General features: G+C 43.0%; 1 protein-coding gene and 1 pseudogene across 5 annotated transcripts in view; both read right to left on the bottom strand.

Moving 5' to 3' along the window:
• Nucleotides 1–7,775: 7,775 nt before the first annotated feature.
• LOC308528190 (elongation factor 1-alpha 1-like) lies at nt 7,776–9,250 on the bottom strand (annotated as a pseudogene). The gene has a single exon. The product of its transcript is annotated as an elongation factor 1-alpha 1-like (transcript).
• A 5,357-nt stretch (nt 9,251–14,607) lies between these two features.
• The window catches only part of SPIN1 (spindlin 1), a 100,640-nt gene continuing 95,515 nt past the window's right edge, over nt 14,608–19,732 (bottom strand). For all 4 annotated transcript variants that reach the window (XM_081103403.1, XM_081103405.1, XM_081103402.1 and 1 more), the window contains one exon: nt 14,608–17,734. In XM_081103403.1, the coding sequence (XP_080959529.1) occupies nt 17,535–17,734 (200 nt within the window). In that variant the 3' untranslated portion in view covers nt 14,608–17,534. The remainder of the gene's footprint in view (nt 17,735–19,732) is intronic.

Genomic DNA, 19,732 nt, shown 5'->3' on the forward strand with positions numbered 1-19,732 from the left:
TTTCCACACCTTCACCAACATGTGTCATGCCTGTTTCTTGGATTAGTTGTGGTGGTGAGTGGGAGGTAGTATCTCAGGTGTAATTTGCATTTCCTTATTGACTAAGGATGTTGAGCATCTTTTTGTGTGTTTATTGGCCATTTGCATATCTTCTTCAGAGCAATCTACTCAAATCTTTTGCACTTCTACTTGGACTGTCTTCTTGTTAAAGAGTCCTTTATATATTCTGGATACCAATCCTTTATCAATATAATTTGCAAATATTTTCCCTCAGTCTGTGTTTTTTTCATTTTCTTAACAAGATTTTAATTTTGGTGAAGTCTAATTTATCAACTTTATTTTTTATGGATTGTGGTTTTGATGTTGTATATAAGAAAGCTTGGTCATGAATATTCTCATCTCTGATTTCTTCTAAGTTTTATAGTTCCAGCTCTAACATTTAGGCCTACAGTTCATTGTGATGAAGGGTATAAATTCAACTTTTCAAATGTGAATATCCAATTATTCCAGCCTCATTTGTTGAAAGGGCAATCTTTTTTTCCTATGAATTACTTTCCTACCTCTGAGGAAAACCAACCAATTAACCATAAATGTAAAGATTAATTTCAGGACTTTCAATTGTATCACTGAGATAGATGATAGGTAGGTAGGTAGATAGAGCAGTCTACATATATCCCCATCCCAGTACAATGCTATCTGGATTATTGTTGATTCATAGTAAGATTTGAAATCAGGAAGTGTTAGTTCTCCAAATTTCTTTTTATTTTTCAATATTCTTTTTGCTATTCTGAGTCTTCTGCATTTCCATTAAAATTTTAGGACCAGCTTATTCATTCCTCCAGCAAAGCCTGCTGGGGTTTTTATAGGGACTGCCACCTTAATAAGTCTCTTAGCCATGAACAGGGAAAGTCTCTCCCTGTATTTAGACCTCCTTTAATTTGTAGGCTTCAGGGTACAACCTTACACTTGTATTAAATTTATCCCAAAATATTTTAACCTTTTTGATGCTGTTATGAGTGGAATTAATTCTATTTTGGGTAGTTCATTGCTGTATTTATTGTATATAGAGAAATGCAATTAATTTTTATACATAACTCTCTTATCTTACAACCTTGCTGACTTGATTTTGTCACTGGATTTGTTGAAGGTTTTTTGGATCTACAGTCAAGGGAAATTGGCCTGTAGTATTCTTGTGATGTTTTTGTTTGACTTTGGTGTCAGGGTAATAGAGACCTCATAGATTAGAACTGGTAAGTATATCCTCTTCTATTTTCTGAGCCTGTGAAAGATTCACATTGGCATTTCTTTTTTACATGTCTGGTAGCATTTGCCAGTGAAGCTATCAGGCCCTGGGCTTTATTTCACGAGAAGAGTCTACTTTCTAGTCAATTTCTTTGCTATAGATCTATTGAGATTTTCTCATTCTTCTTGGCTAAGTTTTCGTCATTTGTCTAAGACTTATCCATTTCATTTGAGTTGTCCCAGGTGTTGGAATTAAGTAAATCATAGCATTTCTTTACAATTCTTTTCATTTCTGTAGGGTTGGTAGTAATGTCCCCCTTTCATTCCTGACAGTGATTTGTGTTTCTTTCTTGGTCGGTGTAATTAAAGCTTTGCCAAACGTGTTGATATTTTCAAAGACCCAGCTATTGGTTTCATTTTTTCTCTATTGTTTTTGTTTTATATTTCACTGATTTCCATATTAATCTTTTTCTGTTTGATTTATATTTATTTTGCTCTCCTTCTTCTAGCTAAGGTGGAAGCTTAGACTATTGATTTGAGATCTCTGTAATACAGGTTTTTACAGCTATAAATTTCCCTCTAAGCACTATTTAGCTGTGTCCATTAATTTGGATATAGTGTGCTATGCTTAGCACTTCTTAGGATGTGATGTTCAATTTATTTTATCAATTCCTGTATAATATTCAATTATAGATTTTGCAAAAAGGTAACAAGGAATTTAATATAAAACATAGGTTTCGAGTAAACCAGTACAAGTTCTCTCAGCTTCTAAAAACCTGAAGCATATTAAGACCTCTCTCCACTACCTATGCAGCACAGTGCAGTAATCGGATTAGCTGAGCCATCTAGAAAGAGCACTGGCTGCCGGGGTCCAACCCCAGCAGGTCCAGGGGTTCCCAAAGGCGTAGACGGAGTTGGTGAAGAAGGAAGGACACGGAGACAGTGTTCAGTTGATCAGCAGCCTAGCCAGGATCTCCAGCCAAGTTCTGGTCTGGATCTCCAGAGAGGTTCTGGTGTTTATTTTCTTGTTACATCCGTATTTATACCAGTTGATTTTAATCCTGTCAATTTCTATTACAAAGGTTAGGGCTTTCCTTATCTCCATTCCAGGGAGTAAAGATTATGTAGCTTAAGCATGATTGTTTGTAGTTAAAGTGATTAACTACCCGCCTGGCACTTAGTTAAGGAGTTTCATCCCCTCCCTGACTTCAGGGAAAAATCCCTACCTGGGGAAACAACCTTTCTCGGAGAGGTGACCTTGGTTAAAACACACAGCGCTAAGGGGAGCAAACATATTAAGAACAGTATGCTATATACGCCAGGTCCCTTGAAACATATGCTGTGCAGATGTTTCTTTCCTGCAGCGACTGTGTCAAGCAGCAAGGATGGACCGGCTTCCGGCAAATGTGTTCAGCATCAGACCCTGTGCACAGAGACACCCACGTGGTAATTCAGATGGTTTGTAGGCCACGTTCCAACCTCTTACATGAATTCTGTCAAACACACAGCTAAGGTGATTATTCAGAGAAATTCCAAGTGTACATGACAAATGCATTGTGTTGAAATACTATTATTTTGTTCCTATTTAAAGTAGTTGGTTTCTTGTAATAAATACTATCTTCCAGAGTTATAAAATATCAATCCACTTCCCAAAGTTAATGTGTGAGAGAATGAGACAGCATCCTGCAGGCGAAAATCATTTGATACAAGGATTTCCCTGTCCTGCAGGTTTTCTGTTGTTTTTGGGGTGTGTGTGTGTGTGTTTTTGTTAATCCTCACCTGAGGATATTTTCCCATTCACTTTTAGAGAGAGTGGAAAGGAGGGAGAGAGAGATTGCTGTCTTCCACACATACACCAACCAGGGCCAGGGATTGAACCTGCAACCCAGGTAGGTGCCCTTTACTGGGAATCAAACCTGCAACCCTTTGGTGTATGAGCCAATGCTCTAACCACTTGGCTACACCAGTCAGGGCTCTATTTGTTTTGTTTTAAAACTTATTACTAGGTATCCTTCCAGGAACAAAATGAAGTAACCTAAAGAGTCTTGAGTTCGTTTCTGATGAAATTACCAACATCATTTGAGTGTGAAAGCGTGAGGCCTGTTTTCCACCAACAGCCTTCCTAATGGCCGACAGCAGGTGAGGGTCACTGGAGCTAGATAGCCCTGCTGTGAATGGGCAAACACAGGAATGCCATGTGCTGCTGATCTCAGCAGCCCGAACAGCAGTCACAGAACCCAAGCAGAACAGCTTTAATCATGTCCACACTTCCAGTCTTTTAAGACTCTTATCTATATTAATAGAAGGGTAATATGCTAATTAGACTGGACATCTTCTGGATGTCCTTCCGGACAAAGCCACAGTGGTGGGGGCCAAGGCAGAGGTGGTTAAGGGCAATCAGGCTGGCAGGGGAGAGCAGTTGGGGGTGATCAGGCCGGCAGGGGGGAGCAGTTAGGGGGCAATCAGGCCGGCAGGGGGGAGCAGTTAGGGGGCAATCAGGCCGACAGGGGGGAACAGTTAGGGGGCAATCAGGCCGGCAGGGGGGAGCAGTTAGGGGGTGATCAGGCTAGCAGAGGTGGTTACAGGTGATCAGGTCGGTAGGCAGAAGTGGTTAGGGGTGATCAGACAGGCCGGCAGGCGAGCAGTTAGGAGCCAGTGGTCCCGAATTGCGATAGGGTTGTCAGACTGCCAGTTTAGGCCCAATCCTGCAGGAATCGGGCCTAAACCGGCAGTCGGACATCCGCCAAGGAGTCCCGGATTTTAGAGGGTGCAGCCCGGGCTGAGGGCCCCCCATGCACTAATTTCATGTACCGGGCCTCTAGTCTATATATATAAAAAGCTAGCAACCGGAATGCCATAACGACGGGAAAGACCAGTTGTTATGACACCCACTGTGGTCAGTGAACTGGCCCAATCAGGGGTGGGGCTGGCTGGCCAACCTCCCAAGGCTCCTCCCCACAGCAGGCCCCGCCCAATTGCCCCCCCCCCATAGGGGGCGGGGCTGGCCGGCCAACCTGACTGCTACCAGGCCCTGCAACCAAACACCGCTCTTCCCAACTGCAATGCAGGGCCAACTCCTTGAGCTGCAAATCCAGCACGGCCACAGCCACAGCCACAGCCACATGGGCACTGGGGCGGCTCCTTGGCTGTGAAGCCCTTCTTCCTGGGCCTGCAACATCTACAACAGGAGTGTAACTGAGATGGCAGCTACAGGACAGATCTCAGAACAAAGGAAGCAGTTCTCACTGCTCCTAGTGGAAGACAGCCTGAGGGGAGGCTGGGCAGCAGGGTCCCTGGGGGTCAGGAGGCATCCTGACTTATGAGGTCTGAGTGCCATCTCAGTGTCCAGCTGATAAAATTCATGACCAGGGACTACACTCGCCACTGGCCATGAGGCCTGGGCTGCTCCCTGGACTTCACAGCAGTGACGACAGGTGACAGCACCAACATTCAGGTGCCTGGGACACAGGCCTGGCCTTTGGTAAAGGCTGTGCAGTGGGCAGAGAGCCCTGGTGGAGGGTAGCACAGTGGAGGCTCACCCTGACTCTGCCTGGTGACTTCATGTGCTGCGGGCACTCGGAAGCCGTGCTGGGAACGACGGACACGCGGCGAGCTGGAGAGAATCTGCCCTGGGAGTGTGTGCTGATGCTGAGTCCCTGGACACTTCCTCAGTGCTGTGCTCACATCCTTCCCTTCGTGGGGATTGTTTTCTCAGACTCAGAAATCCAGCACTTTTGCGAAAGATTGCTCCAGACAGTACTTGCCAGTGAACAAGGACTTAACCATCTAACAATTTTCATGAAACAAAATTCCTAAAGTCTTCCCTTTAAAGATTATAAAAAGAAAACCAAGTGTTTGAGTATCAACCTATGAACCAGGAGGTCATGGTTCAATTCCTGGTCAGGGCACATGCCTGGGTTACAGGCTCGACCCCCAGTGTGGGGCATCCAGGAGACAGCTGACTGATGATTCTCTCTCATCATTGATGTTTCTATCTCTCCCTGTCCTTTCCTCAAAATCAATAAAAATGTATTAAAAAAAAAAAAGCACAAAATTATATTAACACTAGAGGTCTGGTGCACGGTTTCGTGCACTGGTGGGATTTGGCGAAACCGGCTCTGCGACATCCCCCGAGGGGTCCCAGATTGTGAGAGGGTGCAGGCCAGGCTGAGGGACCCCACCGGTGCACGATCAGGGCCTGGGAGGGGCCCAAGGGAGGGCTCCAGGGCATGTCCGGCCCTTTTCGCCCAGTCCTGATAAGCCAGACCCCAGCAGCAAGCTAACCTACTGGGCGAAGCATCTGCCCCCTGGTGGTCAGTGCACGTCATCGCAACTGGTCAAACAGTCGCATGGTTTGAGGGACAATTAGCAGCATATTAGGCTTTTATATATATAGATGGTCCTTAAAAAGAATCCTTAATAAAGGTATGACAATTTTATCTTATAGACATCATGATTTCACAAAGAGCAGAGGAATATTGGTAATATGGTTGATTATAAAAGGGACTATTAAGTCAAAACTAGGATTCTCTCACCCTGGCCAGGTAGCTCGTTGTCCTGATAGGACAAGGTTGTGGCTTCCATCTCTGGTCAGGGCACATATAAGAAGCAAACAGTTAATGCATAAATTAAACGAACAACAAATTGATGTCTCTCTCTTCTCTTTCTCTTTCAAGTCAATTTAAAAAACAAACCAGGATTCTCTCCACAGTATTGTAATGGGGTGACCCGTGGAGACGACCACCAGGGACTCAGATCAAAATTTAGGAGCCTTTATTAAGCTGGCCAGCGACTACAGTTACAGCACCCTGCCGAAACAGAGGCTGAACTGCAGTGCCGACTACAGGAGTTACATTTTATTATTAAATTCTGTGCAGGCCCAGAGAAAAATGTGTCTTTCAAATTCTGGGCCCCCCAATATGGAGGAAACTATTTATACTTTTTCCAGTCCTCTGTCTCCCAAATTTGGAATGAGACTTCCGGGCCTTCTGAGAAAGAAGGCCTGTGTGCTGGTAAGGGGCCATGAGACCCTATCTCAAGGCCTGGCAACTGTCTGGTGTCAGCACTGACAACTCTGGGGCATAGTTTACGGCCTCTCTGGAATGGGAGTAGTCCTATTTTCCTTATTATTTAAGACAGAAGCCAGAATAGCAGGGTTAAAGTTTCAAACAGCAGTTTTTGTATAAGATGGATACTTCAGTATAATGAAAATACCCACACACTGAAGGATTGTGGGTTCGATTCCTGGTCATGGGCATGTACCTAGGTTATGGGTGCATTCCCCACACCCAGTCAGGGCGATTGCGGGAGGCAGCTAATCTGTGTCTCCGTCACATCACAAGTTTCTCACTCTCTCCCCCCTCCCTCCCTCCATCTCTGAAAAACAATGGAAAAAATATCCTCAGGTGAGGATTAACAAAAGAAACAAAAAGCCCCACCTTGGTTTATGAGATGTGCAGCTGGTCTTTGCCCACTGATGGGAATATAGAGCCTTACTGAATTGGGTAATTCACCCAATTAAAGTTACGATGGCTGTCTACCCAAAACCACACCCAGCACTCCACCCTGCTCCAGCCTGACGCTGTAACTACAATTGTTTTTAAACAGGAAAATGAAACAAACAGTTTTAGGATATTTTCGATTATGAAGACACAGAAACTAGGAACAAGGTTTGGGTAGCAATGGGAAGCAACTTGAAACGTCACCTGGCAATTCATGATCAACCAGGACAGTGGGCGCATAAACCCGAGACAGCGGATGGAAGATGCAGCGTGACCGGCCAGGACCTGACCTCTTCTGGGGGAGGCGGGCAGCAGCAGCCCTGTGGACGCCAAAGGACCAACATGCTGTCGGCTAGTCAGCTGGGAGAATTAGGACTAAACTAAAAATACAATGCAACTTTTTGTACTTTTTGTGTTCTCGAGAAGCCAAACACCACTCTGGCTTCACTGAGAATTACGATGCAGCGGTGGAGCAGAGCCCTCTGTGGAGCAAGCAGTGAGCAGAACCTGGTGAGTCATCAATGCTGTCAGCAGCTCCGTAGCTTTGCTTTCTCAGGACACAAACGCGCTCTCGGTACCCACAGCCTCCATTCCCCGGGCGCGTGGAGAAACACGCAGGGGCCCAGCTGCCCTGGCCTTCATCACACCCCTGGCAATTGTGCTGGTTATTTCTCTCGAGCTCACGTTAACCTGAATGAGATTCTGTGGCTTTAAATAAAGCAGCTGGCTCTGCTTAGAGTGTGGGACCAAGGCTACTATCCATACCAGAAATTTAAGATGGGATGTCCAAAAACTACAGTGAATTTTAACGCCTGTAAGCTGTACCCTCCTAGAAACATAATCTACTTTTATTTTTTTCTCATTAAACTTTATTTTAATGGGTCTCAAAATTCTGTGACAGATTTTTGGTCATGTTGTTTCCTTTAAAAAATACTGATTTTAAAAACTAATAACTTAAAAACTGCCACACACACAAAAGAACCAAATGGTCGACAAAACATTCTCCTCTTCTGAATGTTTTACGATGCACTGTAATCATTAGCAGCCTTTTCTATTAAACTTAAATGGCCAATTGAGACAAACAGTCCTGAGACGGTTCTTCCACCACTGATTAAGGCGGGGTGGCGGCAGGTATTGGGGATAATACTCATTTAGCCTCTGAGCTTTCTGGGCAGGCTTGGCGACTTTGCCAGCTCCAGCTGCCTTCTTGTCCACTGCTTTGTTAACATCCACAGCATCTGTCTGTCTCTTGTCACAAACAGCAAAACGGCCCAGAGGAGGGTAGTCAGAGAAGTTCTCAACACACATGGGCTTGCCAGGAATCGTATCAACGATGGCAGCATCACCAGATTTCAAAAACTTGGGGCCATCTTCCAGCTTTTTCCCAGAACGACGATCAATCTTCTCCTTCAGCTCAGCAAATTTGCAAGCAGTGTGAGCTGTGTGACCATCCAGCACCGGTGCGTAGCCAGCACTGATCTGGCCTGGGTGGCTCAGGATAATCACCTGAGCTGTGAAGCCAGCTCCTTCCCCTGGTGGGTCCTTTTTGCTGTCACCAGCCACATGGCCTCGGCGAACATCTTTGACAGACACGTTCTTGACGTTGAAGCCCACCTTGTCCCCAGGAAGAGCGTCACGCAAAGCTTCATGGTGCATTTCCACAGGCTTCCCTTCTGTGGTAATGTTGACTGGAGCAAAGCTGACGGACCACCTGCCGGGTTTGAGAACACCAGTCTCCACTCGACCCACAGGGACAGGACCAATACCACCGATTTTGTAGACATCCTGGAGGGGCAGACGCAGGGGCTTGTCAGTTGGTCGAGTTGGTGGCAGGATGCAATCCAGAGCTTCAAGCAGCGTGGTTCCACTGGCATTGCCATCTTTACGGGTGACCTTCCATCCCTTGAACCAAGGCATGTTAGCACTTGGCTCCAGCATGTTGTCACCATTCCAACCAGAAATTGGCACAAAGGCTACTGTGTCAGGGTTGAAGCCAATTTTCTTAATGCTGGTGCTGACTTCTTTAACAATTTCCTCATATCTTTTCTGGCTGTAGGGTGCTCAGTGGAATCCATTTTGTTAACACCAACCATCAGCTGTTTCACACCCAGTATGTAGGCAGAAGGGCATTTTCACGGGTCTGCCCATTCTTGGAGATGCCTGCTTCAAATTCACCAACACCAGCAGCAGCTATCAGGACAGCACAGGCAGCCTGAGATGTGCCTGTGATCATGTTTCTGATGAAGTCTCTGTGCCCTGGGGCATCAGTGATGGTCACATACTTGCCGGTCTCGAATTTCCACCTCACTTCTGCTCAGCTTTCAGTTTATCCAGGACCCAGGCATACTTGAAAGAGCCCTTCCCCAGCTCAGCAGCCTCCTTCTCAAATTTCTCGATGGTTCTCTTGTCGATGCCCCCACGTTTGTAGATCAGATGGCCAGCAGTGGTAGACTTGCCAGAATCTACGTGACCAACGACGACGATGTTGATGTCTTTTCCTTTCCCATCTTGGGTTTGAGTTACTGGTGGTTTTCATGACACCTGTGTTCTGGCAGCAAACCCGTTGTGAAAAAGCCATAATAATCTACTTTAAAACTTCTCCACGAAGGGACCGATTTCAAATTATCATGGGAGAGGGCAAAGAAGTGATTCAACACAGTGCACCAAGGCCTACCAGGGATGGAAAGCAGATCACTACCCCCACTGCACACACAGCTACAATTCATTGGGAATAACTGTCCTTTTTAAAATACAGCTTCCGCCTGGCCGGTGTGGCTCAGTGGCTGAGCATTGATCTAATCACATGCCTGGATTATGGACTTGATCCCCAGTAGGGGTTGTGCAGGAGGCAACCAATCAATGATTCTCTCTCATCATTGATGTCTCTCTCTCTCTGAAACCAATAAAAATATACTTAATAATAAAGGCAGCTTCCCTCTTTGATAGTAATTCTTTCTGAAAGTAGACCTGCTATTTAAATTACTACCAATCGGACCATTGCCTGACATTGCAAAGTCCAACAACACTAAACAAAAGCAGGTTAGTGCTTGTGACTGCTGTGATGTGAAAACGTCAACAGACACGTATCTTTATTCAAAAAGCTTAGACTTACAGACAAGCCCTAAGTTACACTAAAATAAAAAATGTGGATGGACCATCCCACTAATATCTCAAGGGTGCTTATTATTACAATTGTTATATATGCAGATGCTAGTTTTCTGAAAAAACATAAAAACGGGAATCTTCCAGGCATTATATAATAAATGAAACTATGTGGAACTAAAGTGTGATCTCAAAGATTAAAAAAAAAAATCAAAGCACACATGGCAAGGTCTTAAATAACAAAGCTGCTATCTGTACAAGGCACGGCGTCCTGGTTCGATGCCAGCCTGGAGGCTCAGGCCTGCACCACGCACGTCAGCATCGCACTGGAGAGTCACAGGGCAGGATGCTCCCCATATACAGACAAGGAAAACAAGTGAGAAGGGCTAAATCATTTGCCTGGATCACACCAGCAGGAACTGGGCAAACAGATCTAGAACTCAGGGAGCTGGCTCCTTTCAATATTCTTTTTAGTATACTATGTATAGCTATCCCTTTTGTATCAAAACTAGAGGCCTGGTGTACGGATTTGTGCAATGGCAGAGTCCCTCAGCCTGGCCTGCGGGGATCGGCCAAAACCAGCAGTCCAACATTCCCCGAAGGGCCCCAAAGTGTGAGAGGGCACTCTGCAAAGTTGCTGTCACTTGGCAGCTCCAGTGTTGAGTGCCTGTCCCCTTCAGTGCACATCATAGCTACCAGCCGGTCACTTATGCTTTATATATATAGACAGATGTGCCTGTATTTGGAGACTGGGTGTTTAAAAAGGTGACTAAGCTAAAATGAGGTCATAAGTGTGGTCCTTAATAGAGACTATATCCTTATAAAAAGGAGAGACCAGGACAGACACACACAGAGGGAAGGACATGTCAGGGCACAGGAGGGAGACAGTGATCTACAAGCCCAGGAGAGAGGCCTACTGAGAAACCAACCCTGCTGACACCGTGACCTTGGATTTCCAGCCTCCAGAACAGAGAGTCAATGCCTGCTGTTGAAGCCTGTGCTGTTTGTTACAGCAGCCCAAGCTGTTACACGCATGTAGAATTTTATCACAAAGCACTTCTTCAGTGGTCTACCACAAGCCCTTACTCAGAGCATGACCCTTTAAAAAATACCATTACCAAACAAAAAATAGGGCCAATGACGATCGCTGAGCCATTTCTGTAATTTTTTATGAATGTGTGTGAATTAAACAAACGGACATCATAGTTCCCTGGGCTCTGGTGTGTTCTCTCTCCCGTGGACAGCTCAGAGGCAGTCCCTGCAGTTGTGGGTGATCAGACTATGAATTCTGTCGATCAGACACATTTTTGAGTCTTTAACCTTCTATTTCCCCTGCAGGGCTGTTCTAAAAAGACCACAATCTTGCCTCTCCAAGTGTGGCACATCAGATTCCGGGGAAATTAAGACACACACCCAGTGGTTAGAACTACTTACCATAGTATTACAGGACAACTCAATGCAACACTATGGTAAAAATGATGTCCCTAGTAAATACCAGACCCAGTGAACACAAGACCACAATCAGGAACAACTTTCAGGAAAAGAGCATGTCACCAGGGGCCTCTCTTGGTTTTCTAGTGAGCATGCCCACAGCTTATCACAGGTGTGTGTATACAGAGCATGGGTAGTAACTACCAGATTTCTTGCAAATCCGTTCATTAGGAGACAAATTCAAGGCAAAAGCTTTAAAGCTATTTTGCCATCTACATTTGAAGACAATTCAGAATGCTGAATTCAACTCAATTTGTTGATAACTCATGTTAACATCAAGGTTTTTAAAGACATCCTTCTGTCCTTTTCACATCATAATCTGCTTCAGGGGAGTCAACATGAAGACACGGAATTTTAAAGTTATAGGAATGTGTCCATCCTATGAAGGACTTTAGGTTGTTCACATGTTACTTCCAGCTCTTACATTCACCCAGAGCATGAATTTTCAAGCGTAAATGAAAGCAATGGAGGAAGATGAAAGTGGAGGCAGAAATGTGCCTACAATGTGGCTGGCAGCTTGCTCACCTATTAACGACCAACGTAAAAAATAAATGCCTGGAAAGGGCCCACCCATACTTCAGTGTTACCATCGCCACTTGGTCCAGTGCCCTCACGTAAAAGTGAAGCAGAAAGAATTCAATGTCATATTTATGCAAGATGATGTGCCAAGGCAATACCCGAAAGCCATCTGCCACTGGTTACCAAAAAGTTAAAAGAGTTTTAAGGCCAGCATAAGGGTAGAGACTATCTAAGAATGCCTGGCAAAAAAATTTAAAGACTCACTGAGTTCTCTGAAACACAGAAGACTAAAAACAAACTTACAAATACATGACATAAAACAAACGAATTACTATAAAAATTATGTGTAAGATTTTGTGTTATGGCCTGGCTGGTGTGGCTCGGTGATTGAGTGTTGGCCTGTGCACCAAGAGGTCACTGGTTTGATTCCCGGTCAGGGCACATGTCCGGGTTGCAGGAGGCAGTTGATCGATGATCCTCTCACATCGTTGTTTCTATTTCTCTATCCCTCTCCCTTCCTCTCGCTCTAAAAATCAACAAAACATTTTAAAAAAAGAAAATATGTGCTATGGACATAAACAAATCCACATTTTATAAGAATATTAGACGCTCAATGCACAAAATTCGTGCAAGGGGCTCGGTCCTCGCAGCCCCAGCTGGCCCTCGCAGCCCCGGCTTCATCCGGAAGGTTGTCGGACGGTTGTCGGACGGTTGTTCTGCTGTTTGGCCTAATTAGCATATTAGCTCTTTATTATATAGGATTAATTTAATGACAATGGAAAGTGCCTTTGAAATAGAAAATATTATCTACATTTCAGAGAGGAAGGGAAAGGGAGATAGAAAGAAACATCAATGATGGGAGAGAATCATCAATTGGCTGCCTCCTGCACACCCCCCACTGGGGATGGAGCCCACAACCTGGACATGTGCCCTTAACCAGAATCAAACCCAGGACAATTCAGTCTGCAGACTGATGCTCTAATCACTAAGCCAAACTGGCTAGGGCTATCTACGTTCTTGTAATGGAAATTATTTAAATTTCTTGAGCAGACTTCTCTCCAAAATAAAATATTTATTTTTGCTAGAAAAAAATAACTTTGGATTCTAATTCTTACTATACAGAGACATAGATTCCTACATTCTAGTGACTAATACCGGTATGACTTTTTATTAGGCAATTTGGAAATAAAGAAGTTTTTGCTATTAACTTATAATTAAGGTTACAAAAACTATCCACAGAAATTAGACTATAGATTATTCCGATCATCCCACTGCAGTAATGTAACTTTGAGGCTTTGACACAGCAGCGCTGAGGGTCTGAGTCCTGGCAGCCTCTGTGATCCTGGACAACATACTCAACATCCCCTCCCCACACCTGCACAACACAGGAAGTCTTGCCTTCCTCACAGGATTAAGAATTCAATGACGTAACGGAGGAAAGTACTTGGCAAGGTGCTTACTCAGCATCTGCAAGTGCTGTTCTGATCACAGAGCTGAGTACTGATAGGGAACAAGAAGGCAGGCCCATCCCTGCAGTCCCCAAGAGTGAGGACTGCTCTCAACAGACCCGACTGATGAGACCTGACAAAGAGCAGCCAGCAACCACCAACACTCAGACTACACTTGCTCTGTTAGTTTCTGGGAGAAAGGTTTCCTGAACTGTAGCTCCGTCACCACAAGACTACAACTAAGGGCCGGCCCAGGGTGAGCACCTGCGCTTCCAGGTTCATCTCCCCCCCCCACATTGTCTGTAGAGCCTCCCGCCAGGGCCAGGAGGCCACCCTGCATCCCCTTGGCTGTGCAAGACAAACCAAACTCAACCAGGAAACATAAAAACAAGGAATCTAATAAAGGCACATCATATACTCTACTTTCACTTCGCTGATTAAAATGACGCCGGTGAGTAAAACAGATACATATAGGTCACAGTAGTACCTACATCTCTTTGTCCTTGCCACTGAGAAATGAAGATGTTTTTACTACAGAATCTCACAGGTTGCTATTTAAGTATTCATAAAGCATTATAAGCAGCATACAAAGCAAGAATAGATATGAAAGTATAAAATACATATTTAATTCTATTTAAACAAGTTAAAATTTTATGATAAATTAAAATCTCTTATTAATGGCAAATCACAAACTTTAATATTTGGAACTATGTATATAATATATTTGGGATACTGATTAATGCCCCCATTCCTTTCAGATATTATTGAATATTATCATTCAAATAAAAATTCTATTTGTTTTTATGTATATCTAACATTTACACGTGGTGAAAGGGGTAAAAAAGGGTCACTTAAAATCTTAAAGTAAAACTTTAAAAACTTTTTTAGAAGGTTTTACACATCACATTTTGCTCATGAGCACAAAATTTACAGTCAAAAGTTGCACATAAAGGGTTTATTTTAAATGTCTTAAGGATAGGATAGAGTTACATCATAATTATAAAAATTACTTACAGAATTAACAGATTTATATAGTTTATACTTCTAAATGCAGAGAACAGGGAACTGTCTACACATTGTATAAAATAAAATTAAAAATGAATTCAAGCTTGAAAGATGAGGTCATTACCTACTTTTAAGATGTGAACACGAAGACCTCTGAACTATACACATTCATTCAAACTGCACTACGATGATGGAAAATACAAAAAGTGCAGCATTTCCAAGGAACCACAGACATTTTGACCATAATTACTTGTTTCTGTTTTGTCTTTGGATAACTTTCTCTCTTTTCTTTTTTTTTTAAAGACAATCAGCTTAAGAATGTTTTCAGGCACTACAATTTGTGACAATCAAAAGAGTCTTCCAATGGGTCCACAGCATTCAGCGATTCAAGCCCAATGCACTTCGGGGTTTGGCACGTAAAAATAATATAAATGAAATCTGGTTTAGAGGTCACTGTGATTGTTCTAAGATGCACAGTCCCTTCAAATGCTGCATGACACACATAACTGGAAAATCACCTCCTGTTGGCACTACATTTGCTTCACCAGTGCATTTTATCCTACAACCACTAAAACAGCACAGTAAGCAAATATACAGAAAACTGAAAACAAGTAAAAACAAAGATAAAAAAACAAACGGAAAAAAAACCTAAATTATCTTTAACATGCACTTTTCATTAGTTACATTGGACATTTTACTTAGAAGAGAGCATGCAAAAAGGGATGGTCTGCTTTAAGGTTTTCCTTCGAAGCTTTACATGGCAGCCAGACATCACACACGCACACACGACACGATAATACTATAGCAGGTCAGTGAGGAAGGCCAATACATTTTATACAGATTCAAGTCTTGTGTTGTCACAAGTCCCATGATAATTTTGGAAAATAATGTTGGATTCCTAGAACAAGGAGCCAACATTCAGATACCAGGAAAACGCAAGCAATGCATGCAGATCTGAAACATGAGCCTAAAATGAAGCCTGATATATTTGGCTAGGGAGCAGAATTAGTCACAGCATCAGGAAGTGTGGTATAAGCCACACACACACACACACACACAAAAGGAAAACAAACAACAAAAACCCTTCCCCTTCCTTCACCCTTAAAGGCAAAAAAATCGAACAATAATTAAAATAATAACAATAATCACTTGTCACATTCATCAAGAGTGGCAGACCATGTGATACTGAGAAGCTGCTAAAGGTACTTGTGGAAATAGCACAATGCAAGTCATTAAGGAATGCTAGAAATGTTTCCACTGACCCAACCCTCAGCAGGACACTCCGGCGAGCTTTGTTTCTCGGCCCGAAGTCACTGTGCTGTTTGTGTAGTGCACGTGCTAGACACACTCTCTCTCTGGGCCACATGTCCACTTGGGTTTGGGGAGCCGGGATTGGCCTTAGATTCACATGCAGGCACTCTTACAAGAGCCACCAGGAGAGCAGCGGACAGGCGTGCAGATGACACTAGTTGAGACACGGGAGGAGTACCTAAGACCGAGGTAGCTCACTGCATGGAGAAGCTCGCCCTTGGCTGCTGTGATGAGGCGCTGGATATGCTGTAGGAAACGTGGTGTGTACGTATATGGTGTGCGGGGTTACCATCCAACAGCACTCGGCGCAGCCTTCCTGGAGCGAAGTGGGCATCATGCAAACCACACGTGAGACCTTTAAACTACAAAATCTCTGACATCAAGGACAGCCATGATGGAGGTCGATTGACAGCAAGAGTGTTTAGCATTCTACCCAAATCTTAGGTAAGATTTCCAATCTCCCCGAGAGACTGGTTTCATGTAAGGCCTTTATCCTACCTTTCAAACCGCCATGGCTTATCTAAAACAAAGTGACACATGGGTGTATTGCTGCTAAACCAAGCACTTTTTTAGTTAAAACCACCTTGAAGGAACAAGCCAGGGAAGGATTCTGTGGCTAAGGGCCGCTATCAGTCACACCAACAGAAGAGCATGGGCCACTGATCCTGGTGTAACAGTGTCCACAGAAGCAGCACATTATAAGCAAGAACATACAGCACCCCAAAAGATGTCAGGAGATTGTAGCTGGTATTTGCCTAGACATTCTTTGTGGGGGAAAGCCGGGGAAAAAGCCTTTGGACCATAATCATGTATCAGTAATAGTAGCAATAAAAATGCAAGTGTCCCAGAGAACTTGTTCGAGGGCAACATTGTCATTCTTCAACTTACATTATTCATATAAAGTACTATGTTCTTCCAGGACCTCGCCACATACACGCAGGTGAGTGATGTGCTGTTGCTTTTAAATCTGTGTACCAAAATCCAGGTTACTGATTTGTACAAATAACGGACCCAACGTGCGTCCAAAATACACTGGCGTTACACTGTGTGGACCAAGCACCTGGGCTTTGCTTCAAAAAAAAAAAAAAAAGTATTTGATAAAATATGTAAACAAAAGAATTTACAAAACTTAGACTTAAAGGCAGCCTTTTACCCAGATTTCTAACTGTCTTATAAAATTCTACTGTGGGTCATTAGCTGTTGGGAAGTGATTTATATTTGGACTTACGGTTTGAAGCCTCCAAACTGGAAAAGGTGCTCTGAACTTTTGACTTTGAAACGAGCTGAGCATCCCTATGTGCTTCCTGTGCCCAAATTTAATTTTAAATCAGCAGCACTAATATGTCAAATATGACCGACTTGGGTCAAGCGCTCCTATTAAACTGGAGAAAATGATTTAACCCCATCCAATCCACAAAGAAAGGACTGCCAATAAAGTGTGTGTGTGCGCACACTCACGTACACGCGCGCAAAGATCTGTGTGTGCATATATATATATTATATACGTATACACACAGACATAGGTAGATACTGATACATATATATCTCAAAAAAAGGCAGTAACAAAAATACCAAACTATGCTTGCATTGTGGCAGCAGAATAAGAGAATGTTAAGAGTGAAGGGGAAATGGATAAAATTGATTACAGTTTTAATTGACAATGATACTAGTTTAACTTTTACCTGTAACTCCCCTCCAGACAGACTGACTTCTTTTAAGAGGAAGGAGTTGCTTACACAAAAGGCTTTGTGTTCACATAAATCTGTACTATTCAGAACAAAACCCGTTCTGCTGGCAGAGATTGTGGGTTCGCAGGGACATTTAAGCTTTCATTAAACTGGAAAGCAGAAAGTCTTTATGTCTACAAATTATACATTTAATAGTTCCACAAATTTGGCAAAGTTCATGACGACATCTAGGATGTTTTCACCAAATCGTAGACATAAATATGGAAATCATCATCAAACTTGATGAAATAGACAGACGGTTTGGCTTCTACTTGATGAATGACCATGCCAGTCCTTTTAGAGCCATCTTCTTTGGCATATTCCACTTGTTTGCCTACTAGGCTGTCCACAACTTCTCCTGGTTCCCTTTCTGCTGGAGGTGAATCATCTATATGTAAATAGTGGAGAAAAATAATTTATAGCCATTTTTTAGAAACATACCAACTCATATCTATTTTAACAAACATTTTTAATATCCTGGGTTTATCTTATCTAGACCAAGAGTCAGCACATTTTTTCTTCAAGGGCCAGACTTGAGGCCATGTGGTCTCTGTAGGAACTACCCAGCTCTGCTTTGTGGTGTGAGAGCAGCCACAGATGATACATAAATGAATGGTGTGGCTGTGTGCCAGTAAAACTTCATTTACTACCCTGACCGGTGACTCAGTCGGTTGGAACATTGTTCCATACACTAAATGGTTGTGGGTTCAATCCCTGGTTGGGATGTGTACGGGAGGCAACCAGTCGATGTTTCTCTCTCGCGCAAATCCATAAAAACAAAAACACATTTTTGGGTGAGGATTGAAAATAAAAACAAAAAATAAACAAAACTTCATTTACAACAACAGTGTGTTGATCCCCAAGATCTAGACATGTAAACAAATTTAAGAGTGCTCACCAGAAATCCCCTTGGCTCATGTTTAATTACGGCTATAATTACTTGAGGTAAGGACTAAATGAAGAAAAGGGCTAAGGAGAAAAAATCTAAATAATTATATGCCTTCTTAAAAATAAGTCTGAGTTACTCTAAAATAGGACTTCAAAGCAGACAATGCCTACTGGGATAACTAAGAATATGCTACACACTTAAAATGCCTAAGTACTTCTGCTCTTAAAGCTTCTTTATCCTCAACTTCACTGCATTACACATTGTCTTCCTAACCCAGTTTCAAAACAAAAGAGATTTATTTCTACAGATGATGTATTAAAGAATTGTAAACCTGAAACCTCTACGGTTTTATTAACCAATGTTACCCCAATAAATTCAATATAAAAGAAAACAAAAGATTTCCTATGCTTTAAAATTAGTTGCTAAGTGAACATGATCCCCAGACAAATTACAACTGAGTCTCCCAGGATGGCTGAAGCACCTGTATTTTTTAAAAGGTTCCCAGGAAAACTTAAGTGTGAAGGAACACGGCCCTATGACCTAGCAGGAACTCTGTTCTAGTAATACACATGTAATGAGAGCAAACCATCACCACCAACAACAAAGGAACAAAGTAACAGAGAAAAAAGGGGAAATGAAGGTAGGAGTTAACAATTCTATCTTTGGAAGCCTCTATAGGTCCTGAAGAACAGGCGCTTTCTCCCATGTACCAGCAGAGGGCAGGGCCTTCAGGTAGGGCAACCGGACATCTGGTTTTCTCAGGGCAATCCAGGCTTAAGCTGATCATCCCGGCACAATGGTTGGCAGTGTACCATTCTATTCTTATAGGGATCCTGGTTTGGATCATTAGCATGTTACCAGTAGTTTGCCTCTGAATACAACAAATTCTCTTATTGAATAACATGATCCAAACCCTATTCTGATCTCTGGTACTAAGACACACAAAAAATACAACTAAAATGTTTGAGCACACATATCTTATCAGTACTTTTTTTTTAAACAATAAGTGAAGAGGAAACCAAAGCTGAAATCTCTTCAAAAATGCTTTTCCCTCAAGCAGCAGCATCATACCACCACTTTCATGGCCCTTCATGTTTACAAAGGAATCCCACAGGCATGGTTCCCAGACATTTTACAGTAAGATGAGCAAAGAAACAAGGGACTCACAGAGGCCACTGCAGAGCTCTGACTCAGAGCATCAACACTGTTTCTAATGGCAAGAAAGCTTCCATACCACTCGCAAAAGCACTTAACAGTCTGGAGAGAGAAGATAGGATGGAGAAGTGGTTGGGATGGGAGAGGAGATGGGTAATGTGCAAATGACCACACACTTTCTATCATCCAAGTCCACAACACTTACTTTGACTGGATATATCTCTTTTAAAAAATAACTTCATACAGGTTGGAGTAATGCTCTTGAGAAATGCTTTCATGGTAACTCCTGCCTATATGAATACTTTCCATTACACATCTGTAACAAATGTACACAAACATTAA

This window comes from Myotis nattereri (assembly GCF_964212035.1).
Source record: "Myotis nattereri genome assembly, chromosome: 12".
Classification (NCBI taxonomy): domain Eukaryota; kingdom Metazoa; phylum Chordata; class Mammalia; order Chiroptera; family Vespertilionidae; genus Myotis; species Myotis nattereri.